This window comes from Salmo salar, chromosome ssa26 (assembly GCF_905237065.1).
Source record: "Salmo salar chromosome ssa26, Ssal_v3.1, whole genome shotgun sequence".
Classification (NCBI taxonomy): Eukaryota; Metazoa; Chordata; class Actinopteri; order Salmoniformes; family Salmonidae; genus Salmo; species Salmo salar.
In genome coordinates, this window is record NC_059467.1 from 32,679,464 (window position 1) to 32,699,185 (window position 19,722).

Sequence of the window (19,722 nt, forward strand, 5' to 3'; positions counted from 1 at the left end):
TAACCGGCAGGTAGCCTAGTGGTTAGAGCGTTGGGCCAGTAACCGGCAGGTAGCCTAGTGGTTAGAGCGTTGGGCCAGTAACCGCAGGTAGCCTAGTGGTTAGAGCGTTGGGCCAGTAACCGGCAGGTAGCCTAGTGGTTAGAGCGTTGGGCCAGTAACCAGCAGGTAGCCTAGTGGTTAGAGCGTTGGGCCAGTAACCAGCAGGTAGTCTAGTGGTTAGAGCGTTGGGCCAGTAACCGGCAGGTTGCTAGATCTGATCCCCAACCTGACAAGGTAAAAATCTGTCGTTCTGCCCCTGAACAAGGCAGTTAACCCACTGTTCCTAGGCCGTCATTCTAAATAAGAACCAATTCCTAACTGTCTTGCCTAGTTAAACAAAGGTTAAATAAAAAATACCCTGGGCAGGATGCTAGTCTATGTGCCCTGGTCAAAAGTAGTTCACTATTGTAATAAGGTGTATTTTCAGAGACAGCTGTTGACTCCAACTCTCCATTCTCAGACCCAGTGAAAAGTTGTTTCATTTGTCGTGAAGGAACCAGTTCATTTGTTTTGGCTGTGTCATGGTGATGTTGCCAGATGAAGTCATGAGATGTTAATAATTAGTCTGGCTTCACCCAGCGAGCTACTCCTTAGGTAACATGCCTATTCAGACTTTGTGGTCCAGACATATAGCCTAGGGCCATCAGTCTCTTAATCAGATATCAATGTTTACTACTGACTGACAGCCTACTCTCCAGTCCTGTGTGATTGATCTTAGACCTAAATGTCTATGGATTGTTGATGGATCATTGATGTCACCCATTGGGTTACTAAAACAACTAATTTCCAGGAAGACTTCACACAGTGAGTGTGCTGTCGGTACCAACTGGTCTTTGTCCTTGTATGTCGATTTATCCCTGATTGACCCACATTCACTGAGTCCTGAACATAACCTAATATGGGTTCACTTTAACTGCTCTTATTTTGGCATAAAAGTGAGCGGTCTATCACTCCTGAGTCTGTCTGGTGTGTTGCGAGGTGATCCTGTCCAGTCAGGTTATGTCCTGTCTTGTCCAGGTTATGTCCTGTCTTGTCAGGTTATGTCCTGTCCAGTCAGGTTATGTCCTGTCAGGTCTTGTTAGGTCCTCTCCTCTCCTGTCCAGTCAGGTCCTGTCCTCTCCTGTCCAGTCAGGTCCTGTCTGTGACGTCCATGTCTGATTGCCTCTGTCTCTCCTTGCAGGATGTGAAACTGTCAGCCGAAGTGGAGCCGTTTATCCCACAAAAGAAAGGTCTGGAAGGAGCGCTGGTCACCATGAGCCTGTCTGGAGGAGGAGAAGGAGGAGGGGGGGTAGAGCCCACCCCTATCCCCAGCTACCTCATCACCTGCTACCCTTTTGTCCAGGAGAACCAACCCAACAGGTAGGTACATCACCCTACACCCCATATAATGCACCCTACATCTTATCGTCCCTAAGTAATGCAGCCTACACCCTACACACTAAGGGCAGGTTTCCTGGACACAGATTAAGCCTAGTCCTGGATTAAAAACCATGTTCAATGGGGAATTTCTGAGCACATGCCTTTTCATTCAAAACTAGGCTTAATCTGTGTCTGGTAAACTGACCCTAAGAGCCTGAGGTGCGACTGTCACTGATATAATGAATCTGTATTAGGAACTACCCTGCCTCTGTCCCTGAGCCGCTGACAGTTAGCCTAGCATTAGCTCGGAAAGAATCTCTATGGAGTCCAGGAATCTGTATTAGGAACTACCCTGCCTCTGTCCCTGAGCCGCTGACAGTTAGCCTAGCATTAGCTCAGAAAGAATCTCTATGGAGTCCAGGAATCTGTATTAGGAACTACCCTGCCTCTGTCCCTGAGCCGCTGACAGTTAGCCTAGCATTAGCTCAGAAAGAATCTCTATGGAGTCCAGGAATCTGTATTAGGAACTACCCTGCCTCTGTCCCTGAGCCGCTGACAGTTAGCCTAGCATTAGCTCAGAAAGAATCTCTATGGAGTCCAGGAATATTCGTGTTTCTGACACTCCTCCAGGAATGTGCCTGTGCCTTGTCAGTGGGAAAGCTGATGGTGTCTTCCTTCTGATTCACCTAAGGAAACCCCCATAAACAGTGTGAGTGTTACACAGCTAGGCTGTGAATGATCAGGGCATACAAATATACCAGGCACTCCCATTTTTTTTTTACCAGCCAAAATATATTTTTTCTGTACATGCATATAAAAACACACCAAAAACAGATGACCATGCTTTGTAATGTTTTTAAAACAAGAAATGTGATATATTGCTCAATTTCATTTTTTGTGACTGGATTTTTAAAAACCAAAATATCATTGACAAATTGTTGAGCTGGCCGTTTAAGAGCGGGAGCTTACCTTGGTGTGTGAGATTTGGGATCTGACTCTTTGCTATCAGTTGAAGCAACAGACTCAAACTAACGTTGATAAACTACTGAACTTGTGAGCAAAACAATGTAAATAGTCAAGAAACACGAGGACAAAGTCTCACTTTGTAGACGTTTGTGGAAATTAGACCAACTTTTATGCCTGTGCACAGTGCCTCCAAAAATGAATCTATCAGCATTTCACTCAGTGCGCACAGCTGCGCCAGATGGGATATACAGTTGAAGTCAGAAGTTTACGTACACCTTAGCCAAATACATTTAAATTCAGCTTTTCACAATTCCTGACATTTAATCCTAGTAAAAATTCCCTGTCTTAGGTCAGTTAGGATCACCACTTTATTTTAAGAATGTGAAATGTCAGAATAATAGTAGAGAGAATGATTTAATTCAGCTTTTATTTCTTTCATCACATTCCCAATGGGTCAGAAGTTTACATACACTCAATTAGTATTTGGTAGAATTGCCTTTAAATTGTCTAACTTGGGTCAAACGTTTTGGGTAGCCTTCCACAAGCTTCCCACAATAAGTTGGGTGAATTTCCTCCTGACAGAGCTGGTGTAACTGAGTCAGGTTTGTAGGCCTCCTTGCTCGAACACACTTTTTCAGTTCTGCCCACACATTTTCTATAGGATTGAGGTCAGGGCTTTGTGATGGCCACTCCAATACCTTGACTTTGTTGTCCTTTGTGCACCAGTCCCTCCTGCAGCAAAGCACCCCCACAACATGATGCTGCCACCCCCGTGCTTCACGGTTGGGATGGTGTTCTTCGGCTTGCAAGCCTCCCTCTTTTTCCTCCAAACATAACGATGGTCATTATGGCCAAACAGTTCTATTTTTGTTTCATCAGACCAGAGAACATTTCTCCAAAAAGTATGATCTTTGTCCCCGTGTGCAGTGGCCAACCGTAGTCTGGATTTTTTATGGCGGTTTTGGAGCAGTGGCTTCTTCCTTGCTGAGCGGCCTTTCAGGTTATGTCGATATAGGACTTGTTTTACTGTGGATATACCTATACCTGTTTCCTCCAGCATCTTCACAAGGTCCTTTGCTGTTGTTCTGGGATTGATTTTCACTTTTCGCACCAAAGTACATTCATCTCAAGGAGACAGAACGTGTCTCCTTCCTGAGCGGTATGTCAGCTGTGTGGTCCCATGGTGTTTATACTTGCGTACTATTGTTTGTACAGATGAACGTGGTCCTTTCAGGCATTTGGAAATTGCTTCCAATGATGAACCAGACTTGTGGAGGTCTACAATTTCTTTTTGAGGTATTGGCTGATTTCTTTTGATTTTCCCATGATGTCAAGCAAAGAGGCACTGAGTTTGAAGGCAGGCCTTGAAATACATCCACAGGGACGCCTCCAATTGATTCAAATGATGTCAATTAGCCTATCAGAAGCTTTTAAAGCCATGACATAATTTTCTGGAATTTTCCAAGCTGTTTAAAGGCAAAGTCAACTTAGTCTATGTAAACTTCTGACCCACTGGAATTGTGATACAGTGAAATAATCTGTCTGTAAACAATTGTTAGAAAATTTACTTGTGTCATGCACAAAGTAGATGTCCTAACCAATATGCCAAAACTATAGTTTGTTAACAAGAAATTTGTGGAGTGGTTGAAAAATGAGTTTTAATGACTCCAACATAAGTGTATGTAAACTTCCCACTTCAACTGTAGGATTGATATTTCTTTGTGGAATTAGCAGCTATGAAACAAAATAGTTGAAATACTATGAAAACAGATAATGCAACATTTTCTGAACACTAACTCACATGTGCTCATACTTGGCTTTTGACTTTTTATTCAGGAATGTAATGCTCACACTGTAGAGTCCTGCACATTGACCACCTGCCAATGGGGTTGGTGAAATATACATGTTTACCTGCAGGTGTCGGGTTTTCATTTTATGCCCTGGATGTGAGAGCTGTAGACCTGTGTGTGTCCTGTGTGTTTCTCTTTGTCAGGGGTGATCTGCCTCATGCTGCACCCTCGTTTCTTCGTTTCCTTCCTGTCTGTTTTGAATAGCAGGAAGTGGTCTGCGCTCTAGACCGCTGGCTGTGACAATATCAGCTGGATCCTCATCAGCCAGTGCCACACACACACACACACACACACACACACACACACACACACACACACACACACACACACACAGTCAGCTCTACACTGATATCAGCAGTGTAACAAGCTTTGTCTTAGTTTGACACCGTTCTCCCTGGCCTCCTACGGGTATATTAGTCCTAATATGTTGCAGTATATTCATACAATCATCACTACACCAATCATTTCTTCTCTCCCTCCCCTCTACAGACAACAGCACCCCATGTATAGCGGAGGAGGGGACCTGCGCTGGCAGCAGCCCAACCCCACCCCAGGTGGTCCGTACCTAGCTTACCCCATCCTGTCCTCCCCCCAGCCTCCAGTCTCCAACGACTACACCTACTACCAGATCATGCCTGCCCCCTGCCCTCCCATGATGGGCTTTTACCAGGTAGGTAGCTGAAATGTTACGGGGTTAGAGGCAGACCAGTAGTCAGAAGGTTGCTAGTTCAAATCCTGGGCGAGGAGATAGAACAGGGAAGTGAATTAGCAACCCGGAGGGCTGCTGGTGTCAGATCCCAGGTACTATTCATCGTCAATGTGCCCTTTCGCTTGGTAGGTAGTGGAGTGTGTGTTGTCTTTGTATTTGGTTTTTGGGAGAAGAGGTTTACAAGACTAGTAGCCTGAAGAAATGGTTAGGAGAACAGAAGAAGTGGAGGATAAATGTTCATTGTCACAGGTACTTTTCACTGTCAATGTGCCCTTTAGCATGGAAGGTAGTGGAGTGTGTGTGAATGTTTGTCACAGCTGGAAAATACAATTGTTCTGTTCCTCTACCAGCCCTTCCCAGGAACGTACGCCGGGCCCCTGCAGCCTGGCGTGGTTAACCCTGTATCAGCTGACCTCAGCGAGAGACCGGCCCCTCTCGGACAGGCGTTTGGACTAGCTAATCAGAGAGGAGGGAGGGGCATGGTCACACCTGCCGTTCTACCCAAGGTAAGAGGTTAGAGGTCAAACGTTATTCTGCTGGTCTACCCTAATGCAAGGTGCTCAGGTCCATACTTCATTTTACATTATTGATTACATGATCAATTAATACCATCAATTAATTAATTAATACCATTAATTGGCCAGAGTCGTATAACATCAATATACAAAATAATGTTTCATGTTATTATAGTCTATGTTCTATCAGCAACAGCAGGTGGGGTTGTGTCAGCCCCTGAGGGCCAGGAGGCCCCCCATGAGGACTGTAGCTGTCCAGAAGGAGGTGTGTTCCTCGGGGTCAGACGGACGGACCAAGACAGTCCTGCTGGTGGACGCTGCCCAACAGACTGGTACGTATATAGATCATTAACATGGTAAAACCAGTAACATATGCTAGTACCAATATCAGTAATATTCTAGTACCAGCACCAATACTAGTCTAAATACTAGTATTACTAAAATACTAGTATACTAAATACTGGTAAATACAATACTGGTCTAAAGTATGTCCACAGATGAATGACGGGCCTAACTCTTCTCTAACTTCTGTACAGGGTTGTGTACTAACTGTATGTACCTGACTGTGGTCTAAGCCTTCATTACAGTATAAAGGCTTTACATAATGAAACTGCACAGTCAACCACTGAGCATCTAGATCCTACTGAGCTGAGAGAACAGGTTTACAATGATGACGCTTCATCATACTGAGACACTATGGCTCCGTTTACACAGTCAACCACAGAGCATCTAGATCCTACTGAGCTGAGAGAACAGGTTTACAATGATGACGCTTCATCATACTGAGACACTATGGCTCCGTTTACACAGTCAACCACAGAGCATCTAGATCCTACTGAGCTGAGAGAACAGGTTTACAATGATGACGCTTCATCATACTGAGACACTATGGCTCCGTTTACACAGTCAACCACAGAGCATCTAGATCCTACTGAGCTGAGAGAACAGGTTTACAATGATGACGCTTCATCATACTGAGACACTATGGCTCCGTTTACACAGTCAACCACAGAGCATCTAGATCCTACTGAGCTGAGAGAACAGGTTTACAATGATGACGCTTCATCATACTGAGACACTATGGCTCCGTTTACACAGTCAACCACAGAGCATCTAGATCCTACTGAGCTGAGAGAACAGGTTTACAATGATGACGCTTCATCATACTGAGACACTATGGCTCCGTTTACACAGTCAACCACAGAGCATCTAGATCCTACTGAGCTGAGAGAACAGGTTTACAATGATGACGCTTCATCATACTGAGACACTATGGCTCCGTTTACACAGTCAACCACAGAGCATCTAGATCCTACTGAGCTGAGAGAACAGGTTTACAATGATGACGCTTCATCATACTGAGACACTATGGCTCCGTTTACACAGTCAACCACAGAGCATCTAGATCCTACTGAGCTGAGAGAACAGGTTTACAATGATGACGCTTCATCATACTGAGACACTATGGCTCCGTTTACACAGTCAACCACTGAGCATCTAGATCCTACTGAGCTGAGAGAACAGGTTTACAATGATGACGCTTCATCATACTGAGACACTATGGCTCCGTTTACACAGTCAACCACAGAGCATCTAGATCCTACTGAGCTGAGAGAACAGGTTTACAATGAAGACGCTTCATCATACTGAGACACTATGGCTCCGTTTACACAGTCAACCACAGAGCATCTAGATCCTACTGAGCTGAGAGAACAGGTTTACAATGATGACGCTTCATCATACTGAGACACTATGGCTCCGTTTACACAGGCAGCCCAGTCTATTTATTTTGTTGACCTAATTGGTCTTTTGACCAATCAGATCAGCTCTGAAAAAGATCTGATGTGAAAAAATCTGATGTGATTGGTCAAAAGACAAATTAGTGGAAAAAATATCAGAACTGGGTTGCCTGTGTAAACGGAGCCTATGATACCCATCCTGCTGGGAAGACAGTAGGAATGTAGAGTTTCCGGTTGGAGAGGTCTACTCTGCACGTGTGCAGTACGTGTTGTCCTCTGTGACACCTCTGGCTGGGGGAATAACGCTACTCAATGCGACTAAGAGTTAGATCCATAATGAGATGGACATCACATTGGTTGTTAACCAGTAAAGGTGTAATAAGCATCTAAATACTACTTCTCTGCTTGCCACTGCTTCTGCTTGCTGAAAAGCAAGATTATTTCTGGTCCTAGACTAAAAAGCAAGATTATTTCTTGTCCTAGACCAAAAAGATCTCCATTTAAATATCTCTTTAGTCCAAGGACTAGGCTTAATGTATTGATAGATTGATCTGATATCTGTCTGCCTGTAGACTTCCCAGGGGACAGTGCTTGTGGTCGTGTTGCGTCGGAGCGGGCCAGCCCCCTGCTGTGGAAGAACTTTCCCCGGAGAAGGCGGGCCTCGCACCCTGCCGAGAGCTCCAGCGAGGCGGACATCGACAGCGACAGCGGATACTGCAGCCCCAAACACAACCAGCAGGCCCCGGGGGCTATGCAACACACTGCCCACGCTGCTATAGCTCCTACGGTAGGCCCTAACTCTAACCCGGTGGTAGACCCAACACTATACTGCTGTTTAGTACTGTGGTCTCCAACACAACCAGCAGGCCCCGGGGGCTATGCAACACACTGCCCACGCTGCTATAGCTCCTACGGTAGGCCCTAACTCTAACCCGGTGGTAGACCCAACACTATACTGCTGTTTAGTACTGTGGTCTCCAACACAACCAGCAGGCCCCGGGGGCTATGCAACACACTGCCCACGCTGCTATAGCTCCTACGGTAGGCCCTAACTCTAACCCGGTGGTAGACCCAACACTATACTGCTGTTTAGTACTGTGGTCTCCAACACAACCAGCAGGCCCCGGGGGCTATGCAACACACTGCCCACGCTGCTATAGCTCCTACGGTAGGCCCTAACTCTAACCCGGTGGTAGACCCAACACTATACTGCTGTTTAGTACTGTGGTCTCCAACACAACCAGCAGGCCCCGGGGGCTATGCAACACACTGCCCACGCTGCTATAGCTCCTACGGTAGGCCCCCCTTTAACCATTTACTACCTTATAGTACTGTAAACTACTGTAAACCCAAACACTACTGTAGCCAGAACACTCTACCGTTAGGCCCTATCCCTTACCCTAACTCTATAGTACTGTAGCCTCAAACACAAGGTAACCCTGACCCCAGACCTAGCTATAACCTAACCTTCACCTACCTGTCTGAAGTGAAATATCTGACATGCTTCTCCCCTCTCTCTTTCTCCATCTCTCTGTCTCTGTGTCTCTCTCTCTGTCTCTGTGTCTCTCTCTCTGTCTCTGTGTCTCTCTCTCTGTCTCTGTGTCTCTCTCTCTCTCTCTGTGTCTGTCTCTGTGTCTCTGTGTCTCTCTGTCTCTGTGTCTCTCTCTCTCTCTCTGTGTCTCTCTCTCTGTCTCTCTCTCTGTCTCTGTGTCTCTCTCTCTCTCTGTGTCTCTCTCTCTGTCTCTCTCTCTGTCTCTGTGTCACTCTCTCTCTCTCTCTGTGTCTCTCTCTCTCGTGCTCTCTCTGTCTCCATCTCTCTCTCTGTCTCCATCTCTGTCTGTGTCTCTCTGCAGGGAGTGGATGCAGGTGTAATGACAGGTAGGCTTTGTTTTTATGATTCATCAGTTGATTTCTGATAAGAGATGATTACATTGCCTTTCCCCTTGGCTGTGTCCTGTATTACCTTTGTGTATGATGAGGATATTGACCTCATCCCGTCAGTTGAGGATGCCTGGTTATTTAAAAGAAAATGCCTTCCTCACCATCTTAAATAAGCATGCCCCATTCAAGAAATGTAGAACCAGGAACAGATATAGCCCTTGGTTCTCCCCAGACCTGACTGCCCTTAACCAACACTAAAACATCCTGTGGCGTTCTGCATTAGCATCGAACAGCCTCCGTGATATGCAACTTTTCAGGGAAGTTAGAAACCAATATACACAGGCAGTTAGAAAAGTCAAGGCTAGCTTTTTCAAGCAGAAATTTGCTTCCTGCAACACAAACTCAAAAAAGTTCTGGGACACTGTAAAGTCCATGGAGAATAAGAACACCTCCTCCCAGCTGCCCACTGCACTGAGGATAGGAAACTCTGTCACCCCTGTAAATCCTATAATTGAGAATTTCAATAAGCATTTTTCTACGGCTGGCCATGCTTTCCACCTGGCTACCTCTACCGCGGTCAACAGCACTGCACCCCCTACAGCAACTCGCCCAAGCCTTCCCCATTTCTCCTTCTCCCAAATCCAGTCAGCTGATGTTCTGAAAGAGCTGCAAAATCTGGACCCCTACAAATCAGCCGGGCTAGACAATCTGGACCCTTTCTTTCTAAAATTATCTGCCGAAATTGTTGCAACCCCTATTACTAACCTGTTCAACCTCTCTTTCGTGTCGTCTGAGATTCCCAAAGATTGGAAAGCAGCTGCTGTCATCCCCCTCTTCAAAGGAGGGGACACTCTTGACCCAAACTGCTACAGACCTATATCTATCCTACCCTGCCTTTCTAAGGTCTTCGAAAGCCAAGTCAACAAACAGATTACCGACCATTTCGAATCCCACCGCACCTTCTCCGCTATGCAATCTGGTGTCAGAGCTGGTCATGGGTGCACCTCAGCCACGCTCAAGGTCCTAAACGACATCATAACCGCCATCGATAAGAAACAATACTGTGCAGCCGTATTCATTGACCTGGCCAAGGCTTTCGACTCTGTCGATCACCACATCCTCATCGGCAGACTCAATAGCCTTGGTTTCTCAAATGATTGCCTCGCCTGGTTCTCCAACTACTTCTCTGATAGAGTTCAATGTGTCAAATCGGATGGCCTGTTGTCCGGGCCTCTGGTAGTCTCTATGGGGGTACCACAGGGTTCAATTCTTGGGCCAACTCTTTTCTCTGTATACATCAATGATGTCGCTCTTGCTGCTGGTGAGTCTCTGATCTACCTCTACGCAGACGACACCATTCTGTATACTTCTGGCCCTTCTTTGGACACTGTGGTGACAACCCTCCAGACGAGCTTCAATGCCATACAACTCTCCTTCCGTGGTCTCCAACTGCTCTTAAATACAAGTAAAACTAAATGCATGCTTTTCAACCGATCGCTGCCTGCACCTGCCCGCCCGTCCAGCATCACTACTCTGGACGGTTCTGACTTAGAATATGTGGACAACTACAAATACATAGGTGTCTGGTTAGACTGTAAGCTCTCCTCCCAGACTCACATCAAACATCTCCAATCCAAAATCAAATCTAGAATTGGCTTCCTATTTCGCAACAAAGCATCCTTCACTCATGCAGCCAAACATACCCTCGTAAAACTGACCATCCTACCGATCCTCGACTTCGGCGATGTCATTTACAAAATAGCCTCCAATACCCTACTCAATAAATTGGATGCAGTCTATCACAGTGCCATCCGTTTTGTCACCAAAGCCCCATATACTACCCACCACTGCGACCTGTACGCTCTCGTTGGCTGGCCCTCGCTTCATACTCGTTGCCAAACCCACTGGCTCCAGGTCATCTACAAGACCCTGCTAGGTAAAGTCCCCCCTTATCTCCGCTCACTGGTCACCATAGCAGCACCCACTCGTAGCATGCGCTCCAGCAGGTATATCTCTCTGGTCACCCCCAAAGCCAATTCCTCCTTCGGCCGCCTCTCCTTCCAGTTCTCTGCTGCCAATGACTGGAACGAACTACAAAAATCTCTAAAACTGGAAACACTTATCTCCCTCACTAGCTTTAAGCACCAGCTGTCAGAGCAGCTCACAGATCACTGCACCTGTACATAGCCCATCTATAATTTAGCCCAAACAACTACCTCTTCCCCTACTGTATTTATTTATTTATTTTGCTCCTTTGCACCCCATTATTTATATTTCTACTTTGCACTTTCTTCCACGGCAAATCTATCATTCCAGTGTTTTACTTGCTATATTGTATTTACCTCGCCACCATGGCCTTTTTTGCCTTTACCTCCCTTATCTCACCTCATTTGCTCACTTTGTATATAGACTTATTTTTCTACTGTACTATTGACTGTATGTTTTGTTTATTCCATGTGTAACTCTGTTGTTGTATGTGTCGAATTGCTATGCTTTATCTTGGCCAGGTCGCAATTGTAAATGAGAACGTGTTCTCAACTTGCCTACCTGGTTAAATAAAGGTGAAATAAATAAAATACAACATTTTTGTCTCTCTCTGTGTGTGTGTAGCGGTAAGCTGGGTGAACGTAGCGTCTCAGGCCTCTCAGAGGCCGTGGTCAGACAACAGGACCACCCCGTTCCAACGGACAGGGAAGACCCCTGATCAGAGGAACTACTCGCAGGTACAATGGGCCTCTTGACCTCACCTGGGCAACTGTAATTAAATCTCTGACTGACCGTCTCACCCCCAATTTCTCCCCCCCCCCAGCAGGACTTCCATGCAGGGTACTCAGGGGGGCGTGTCTGTTCGAACCCCACCCCCGCAGACAGCAGCTGTGGTCTGCAGCAGAGACGGCTGCAGCCCGGACTGGGCCCTGGGACGGGGCTTGCTCCTGAGCCCCTCTACTTTGAGGTGGGAGATATCTACATGAAATTCTGTATTTGACAATATGCATTTCACTTGGAATCAAATCTTTACTTGAGATACAACTGTCATGTAAATCCTGTATCTGCATTAATAGGAGATTTCAGTTCTTCATGTATCTGTTTGTTTCCATCTTGGTCACTGTGTATTAGGAGTTAGTGAGGCTGTAGATGTAGAAAAGCGGAGGTATTGTGTGAACTAGTCCTCAGTCAGTGTGTGATGGTATGTTAGAGCTGTACAAGTTAGGTGTTTGGTAAATTCTAAAGTCTGTTTCAGGATGAGGATGAGTTTCCAGAGCTGGTCTCAGGAGGGCCACAGAGGAACATCAAACCAGACCCCAACCCTTCCCAGAACCAACACCAGACCAAACTAACCAAGAACCTGGTGAGAGACCGGCCAATCTCTCCTTCCTTCCTCCCTTGAGAATTTCACTTGTTTTTTGTTGGTTTTTTGTACCAAAATGAGTAGAAAGGTTGACCACAAAACAATCTATCCCAGTAGTAACCCCCCCTCCTCCTCCTCTCTCCAGCTGGATAACCTTCCAGAGAACTCTCCCATCAACATCGTCCAGACCCCCATCCCCATCACCACCTCCGTCCCCAAGAGGGCCAAGAGTCAGAGGAAGAAGGCCCTGGCTGCTGCCCTGGCCACAGCACAGGAGTACTCTGAGATCAGCATGGAGCAGAGGAAACTACAGGTACCAGCATGCACTCTGTTAGCTTTCTAGGAAACTACAGGTACCAACATACAATATCTTAGCTAGCTAGGAAACTACAGATACCAGCATACACTGTCAGCTAGGAAATTACAGTTAGCTAATCACAGATAACTACAAGCACCAGCAAGCACTCTGTTAGCTTTTCACAGAAAACTACAGATACCAACATGCTCTGTCAGCTAGACATAGCGCAGGACGATAATGGAAAAAGGTTTGCTAGTTGTATTGTACTACTATGAGTGTGCTGAGCCAGTGTTGCTGTTCCCTGTAGGAAGCACTGACCAAAGCAGCAGGGAAGAAGAGTAAGACTCCAGTCCAGTTGGACCTGGGAGACATGTTGGCTGCTCTGGAGAAACAACAGCAGGCCATGAAGGCTAGACAAATAAACAATACTAAACCACTGTCCTTCACAGGTACACACTGCACCCCCCCCCCACACACACACACACACACACACACACACACACACACACTGCACCGCACCCCACACACACACTGCACCTTACCCCACACACACACTGCACCACCCCCCCCCACACACACACACACACACACACCACACACACACACTGCACCACACACACACTGCACCACACTCCACACACACTGCACCACACACACTGCACCACACCACACACACTGCACCGTCACTCACCCTCTCTCTCTGCCCTCTCTCTCTCTCTGACTGCCCTCTCTCTCTCTCTGCCCTCTCTCTCTCTCTGCCCTCTCTCTCTCTCTCTCTCTCCTCTCTCTCTCTGCCCTCTCTCTCTCTCTGCCCTCTCTCTCTGCCCTCTCTCTCTCTGCCCTCTCTCTCTCTCTCTCTCTCTCTCTCTCTCTCTCTCTGCCCTCTCTCTCTCTCTCTGCTCTCTCTCTCTCTCTGCCCTCTCTCTCTCTCTCTCTGCCCTCTCTCTCTCTCTCTCTGCTCTCTCTCTCTCTCTCTCTCTGCCCTCTCTCTCTCTCTGCCTTCTCTCTCTCTCTCTGCCTTCTCTCTCTCTCTCTCTGCCTTCTCTCTCTCTCTCTCCTGCCCTCTCTCTCTCTCTCTCTGCCCTCTCTCTCTCTCTCTCTGCCCTCTCTCTCTCTCTCTCTCTCTGCCCTCTCTCTCTCTCTCTCTGCCCTCTCTCTCTCTCTCTCTCTCTCTCTCTGCCCTCTCTCTCTCTCTCTCTCTCTCTCTCTCTCTCTCTGCCCTCTCTCTCTCTCTCTCTCTCTCTCTGCCCTCTCTCTCTCTCTCTCTCTCTGCCCTCTCTCTCTCTCTCTCTGCTGCCCTCTCTCTCTCTCTCTCTCTGCCTTCTCTCTCTCTCTCTCTGCCCTCTCTCTCTCTCTCTCTCTCTCTCTCTCTCTCTCTCTCTCTCTCTCTCTCTGCCCTCTCTCTCTCTCTCTGCCCTCTCTCTCTCTCTCTGCCCTCTCTCTCTCTCTCTCTCTCTCTCTCTCTCTCTGCCCTCTCTCTCTCTCTCTCTCTGCCCTTCTCTCTCTCTCTCTCTCTGCCCTCTCTCTCTCTCTCTCTCTGCCCTCTCTCTCTCTCTCTCTGCCCTCTCTCTCTCTCTCTCTGCCCTCTCTCTCTCTGCCTCTCTCTCTCGCTCTCTCTCTCTCTCTCTCTCTCTGCCCTCTCTCTCTCTCTCCCTCTCTCTCTCCCTCTCTCTCTGCCCTCTCTCTCTCTGCCCTCTCTCTCTCTGCCCTCTCTCTCTCTCTCTCTCTCTCTCTCTGTCTTATCTCTCTGACTGCCCTCTCTCTCTCTCCCCAGTGGGTACAGCAGCCCCGTTCCATGGTTCAGGGCCAGGTGCCAGGCCAGGAGCAGGGTCAGGTATAGTATCAATGTTGAAGGCCCAGCAGGCCCACTCTGCCCCCCTCAACATGCTGGACTCCAGCGCTCCACGCCTGAAGAGAGGGAAGGAGAGAGAGATCCCTAAAGTCAAACGACCCACCGCCCTGAAGAAGGTGAGAGGAGGAGAGGATAGATCTCATTGTGTGTCTGAGGGGGAAGGGGTGTGTTGGTCTAACCCAGTCTCTGTTCTCTCTGTGTAGATCATTCTGAAGGAGCCTGAGGGGAAGAGGGGGAAGGGGTTTGTTGGTCTAACCCAGTCTCTGTTCTCTCTCTGTAGATCATTCTGAAGGAGCGTGAGGGGAAGAGGGGGAAGGGGTTTGTTGGTCTAACCCAGTCTCTGTTCTCTCTCTGTAGATCATTCTGAAGGAGCGTGAGGGGAAGAGGGGGAAGGGGTGTGTTGGTCTAACCCAGTCTCTGTTCTCTCTCTGTAGATCATTCTGAAGGAGCGTGAGGGGAAGAGGGGGAAGGGGTGTGTTGGTCTAACCCAGTCTCTGTTCTCTCTCTGTAGATCATTCTGAAGGAGCGTGAGGGGAAGAGGGGGAAGGGGTGTGTTGGTCTAACCCAGTCTCTGTTCTCTCTCTGTGTAGATCATTCTGAAGGAGCGTGAGGGGAAGAGGGGGAAGGGGTGTGTTGGTCTAACCCAGTCTCTGTTCTCTCTCTGTAGATCATTCTGAAGGAGCGTGAGGGGAAGAGGGGGAAGGGGTGTGTTGGTCTAACCCAGTCTCTGTTCTCTCTCTGTAGATCATTCTGAAGGAGCGTGAGGGGAAGAGGGGGAAGGGGTGTGTTGGTCTAACCCAGTCTCTGTTCTCTCTCTGTAGATCATTCTGAAGGAGCGTGAGGGGAAGAGGGGGAAGGGGTGTGTTGGTCTAACCCAGTCTCTGTTCTCTCTCTGTAGATCATTCTGAAGGAGCGTGAGGGGAAGAGGGGGAAGGGGTGTGTTGGTCTAACCCAGTCTCTGTTCTCTCTCTGTAGATCATTCTGAAGGAGCGTGAGGGGAAGAGGGGGAAGGGGTGTGTTGGTCTAACCCAGTCTCTGTTCTCTCTCGTGTAGATCATTCTGAAGGAGCGTGAGGGGAAGAGGGGGGAAGGGGTGTGTTGGTCTAACCCAGTCTCTGTTCTCTCTCTGTAGATCATTCTGAAGGAGCGTGAGGGGAAGAGGGGGAAGGGGTGTGTTGGTCTAACCCAGTCTCTGTTCTCTCTCTGTAGATCATTCTGAAGGAGCGTGAGGGGAAGAGGGGGAAGGGGTGTGTTGGTCTAACCCAGTCTCTGTTCTCTCTCTGTAGATCATTCTGAAGGAGCGTGAGGGGAAGAGGGGGAAGGGGTGTGTTGGTCTAACCCAGTCTCTGTTCTCTCTCTGTAGATCATTCTGAAGGAGCGTGAGGGGAAGAGGGGGAAGGGGTGTGTTGGTCTAACCCAGTCTCTGTTCTCTCTCTGTAGATCATTCTGAAGGAGCGTGAGGGGAAGAGGGGGAAGGGGTGTGTTGGTCTAACCCAGTCTCTGTTCTCTCTCTGTAGATCATTCTGAAGGAGCGTGAGGGGAAGAGGGGGAAGGGGTGTGTTGGTCTAACCCAGTCTCTGTTCTCTCTCTGTAGATCATTCTGAAGGAGCGTGAGGGGAAGAGGGGGAAGGGGTGTGTTGGTCTAACCCAGTCTCTGTTCTCTCTCTGTAGATCATTCTGAAGGAGCGTGAGGGGAAGAGGGGGAAGGGGTGTGTTGGTCTAACCCAGTCTCTGTTCTCTCTCTGTAGATCATTCTGAAGGAGCGTGAGGGGAAGAGGGGGAAGGGGTGTGTTGGTCTAACCCAGTCTCTGTTCTCTCTCTGTAGATCATTCTGAAGGAGCGTGAGGGGAAGAGGGGGAAGGGGTGTGTTGGTCTAACCCAGTCTCTGTTCTCTCTCTGTAGATCATTCTGAAGGAGCGTGAGGGGAAGAGGGGGAAGGGGTGTGTTGGTCTAACCCAGTCTCTGTTCTCTCTCTGTAGATCATTCTGAAGGAGCGTGAGGGGAAGAGGGGGAAGGGGTGTGTTGGTCTAACCCAGTCTCTGTTCTCTCTCTGTAGATCATTCTGAAGGAGCGTGAGGGGAAGAGGGGAAGGGGTGTGTTGGTCTAACCCAGTCTCTGTTCTCTCTCTGTAGATCATTCTGAAGGAGCGTGAGGGGAAGAGGGGGAAGGGGTGTGTTGGTCTAACCCAGTCTCTGTTCTCTCTCTGTAGATCATTCTGAAGGAGCGTGAGGGGAAGAGGGGGAAGGGGTGTGTTGGTCTAACCCAGTCTCTGTTCTCTCTCTGTAGATCATTCTGAAGGAGCGTGAGGGGAAGAGGGGGAAGGGGTGTGTTGGTCTAACCCAGTCTCTGTTCTCTCTCTAGATCATTCTGAAGGAGCGTGAGGGGAAGAGGGGGAAGGGGTGTGTTGGTCTAACCCAGTCTCTGTTCTCTCTCTGTAGATCATTCTGAAGGAGCGTGAGGGGAAGAGGGGGAAGGGGTGTGTTGGTCTAACCCAGTCTCTGTTCTCTCTCTGTAGATCATTCTGAAGGAGCATGAGGGGAAGAGGGGGAAGGGGTGTGTTGGTCTAACCCAGTCTCTGTTCTCTCTCTGTAGATCATTCTGAAGGAGCGTGAGGGGAAGAGGGGGAAGGGGTGTGTTGGTCTAACCCAGTCTCTGTTCTCTCTGTGTAGATCATTCTGAAGGAGCGTGAGGGGAAGAGGGGGAAGGGGTGTGTTGGTCTAACCCAGTCTCTGTTCTCTCTCTGTAGATCATTCTGAAGGAGCGTGAGGGGAAGAGGGGGAAGGGGTGTGTTGGTCTAACCCAGTCTCTGTTCTCTCTCTGTAGATCATTCTGAAGGAGCGTGAGGGGAAGAGGGGGAAGGGGTGTGTTGGTCTAACCCAGTCTCTGTTCTCTCTCTGTAGATCATTCTGAAGGAGCGTGAGGGGAAGAGGGGGAAGGGGTGTGTTGGTCTAACCCAGTCTCTGTTCTCTCTCTGTAGATCATTCTGAAGGAGCGTGAGGGGAAGAGGGGGAAGGGGTGTGTTGGTCTAACCCAGTCTCTGTTCTCTCTGTGTAGATCATTCTGAAGGAGCGTGAGGGGAAGAGGGGGAAGGGGTGTGTGGATCAGATTGCTGCCAGCCAGGAAGAACAGGGAGAAGAGGAGCTCCACTTCACTGATGACCTCACACGGGAACCTGCCTCTCAGGAGGGTAGGTACAGGGTCAGGGGTCAGAGAGAGGAGGAGCTCCACTTCACTGATGACCTCACACGGGAACCTGCCTCTCAGGAGGGTAGGTACAGGGTCAGGGGTCAGAGAGAGGAGGAGCTCCACTTCACTGATGACCTCACACGGGAACCTGCCTCTCAGGAGGGTAGGTACAGGGTCAGGGGTCAGGGAGAGGAGGAGCTACACTTCATTGATGACCTCACATGGGACCTTGGCAGAGTTTGCTCATTTGAGACCATTCCCTGGGTCTTAAAGTGAATTCTTGCAAATCTAATGGTCCTACTGATCTGTGTGTGTGACGTGGTGTTGTCTAATATACCCCCCTGTGATATTCTGCTCTGTCTGTTTCCTGTAGAGAACGGTCTGAGCGTGCCCAGTGATGACGCATCCCTGTCCCCGGCCAGTCAGAACTCTCCGTACAGCATCACGCCTGTTTCCCAGGGTTCCCCTGGCTCCTCCGGCATCGGCAGCCCCATGGCCTCTAACGCCATCACCAAGATACACAGCCGCCGCTTCAGAGAGTGAGTCTCTCACACACACACACACACACACACAGAAATTGCTTGGTACTGAGAATCCTAGTGGTTCAAATGTCACAAACTCATTTGGTGGGTTAGCAACACAGAAGCATTTAGTAACATAAATATCTGTCCGCCCATTGGGTGTTTAGAGCAGGGCTCTACAATAAGGACTTGTACATACAGACACTGCTTTGTTTCTTAATGTCTTGGACTGTAGACCCTTTGTCTCAGCCCAGCCCTTAAGCACTGTGTCATGCCTCTCCTCTTCCTCCCACCATATCACACCATATCTACACCAGTGTTTCCCCACTCCAGTCCTCCAGTACCCCCAACAGTACATGTTGTTGTAGCCCGGACAAACTCACCTGATTCAACTCATTGAGGGGATGATGATGATGATGATGATGATGATTAGTTGAATCAGGTGTTTGTCTGGTGCTACAACAAAACTGTGTGCTGTTGGGGGGACTGGAGTTGGGAACTACTGAACTACACAGTGGTGTGTGTGTGTGTGTGTGTGTGTGTGTGTTTTTATAATATTGGTCGGTGTATGCATGTGAGTGTTTTCTAATATTGTTGTGTGTGTGTGTGTTCCTCTTAGGGTTGGGCCGATATATGATTAAATCTAATATTGTAATATTTGACATTGACGTTATATTGTGATGTGCAAGACTGTACTCTAATTGAAATGTACAAATGAAAACTGTGCATTTTCAAGCCAAAATTAATGAACTAAGCCTTGTTTTTTTTGCCATACTACGATTATTTAATGATAATGTGACTAATATTGTAAATACGATTTTTTTTTTATTGCACAGTCTGGAATGTTGTCATTAACGGCGCAAAACGATTATATCGGATATCGCAATATTTGGAGTAGCATATCATTGAAGAGGCCTCCCCAGATGTTACCTAACCCTAGTCCCTTTCTCTATCACTGTAACCTGGTGTTGAATAAGGAGATGATAATGCAAGAATTAGGAAATGCTTGTTCTTCTAGTTCCGACAGTGCAGTAATATCTAACAAGTAATCTAACAATTCCACAACAACTACCTTATACACACAAATCTAAGTAAAGTTATGGAATAAGAATATATACATATAAATATATGGATGAGGGATGACCGAGCGGCATAGGCAAGATGCAGTAGCTGGTTTAAAATACAGTATATAAACTCAGCAAAAAAAGAAACGTCCTCTCACTGTCAACTGCTTTTATTTTCAGAAAACTTAACGTGTAAATATTTGCATGAACATAAGATTCAACAACTGAGACATAAACTGAACAAGTTCCACAGACATGTGACTAACAGAAATTGAATAATGTGTCCCTGAACAAAGGGGAGTCAAAATCAAAAGTAACAGTCGGTATCTGGTGTGGCCACCAGCTGCATTAAGTACTGCAGTGCATCTCCTCCTCATGGACTGCACCAGATTTGC

At 47.8% G+C, this 19,722-nt stretch overlaps 1 protein-coding gene across 5 annotated transcripts in view; it reads left to right on the top strand.

Moving 5' to 3' along the window:
• LOC106596910 (selenocysteine insertion sequence-binding protein 2-like) overlaps positions 1-19,722 on the top strand; it is a 31,823-nt gene that overhangs the window by 6,124 nt on the left and 5,977 nt on the right. For 3 of the 5 annotated variants that reach the window (XM_045709098.1, XM_045709101.1, XM_045709102.1), the window contains exons 2-15: positions 1,220-1,398; positions 4,704-4,884; positions 5,274-5,429; positions 5,614-5,770; positions 7,750-7,964; positions 9,031-9,055; positions 11,669-11,781; positions 11,868-12,011; positions 12,300-12,407; positions 12,553-12,720; positions 13,013-13,154; positions 14,480-14,673; positions 17,611-17,743; positions 18,116-18,281. In XM_045709098.1, the coding sequence (XP_045565054.1) occupies positions 1,220-1,398; positions 4,704-4,884; positions 5,274-5,429; positions 5,614-5,770; positions 7,750-7,964; positions 9,031-9,055; positions 11,669-11,781; positions 11,868-12,011; positions 12,300-12,407; positions 12,553-12,720; positions 13,013-13,154; positions 14,480-14,673; positions 17,611-17,743; positions 18,116-18,281 (2,081 nt within the window). The remainder of the gene's footprint in view (positions 1-1,219; positions 1,399-4,703; positions 4,885-5,273; positions 5,430-5,613; positions 5,771-7,749; positions 7,965-9,030; positions 9,056-11,668; positions 11,782-11,867; positions 12,012-12,299; positions 12,408-12,552; positions 12,721-13,012; positions 13,155-14,479; positions 14,674-17,610; positions 17,744-18,115; positions 18,282-19,722) is intronic. The other 2 variants (XM_045709099.1, XM_045709100.1) reach the window with 2 other exon arrangements.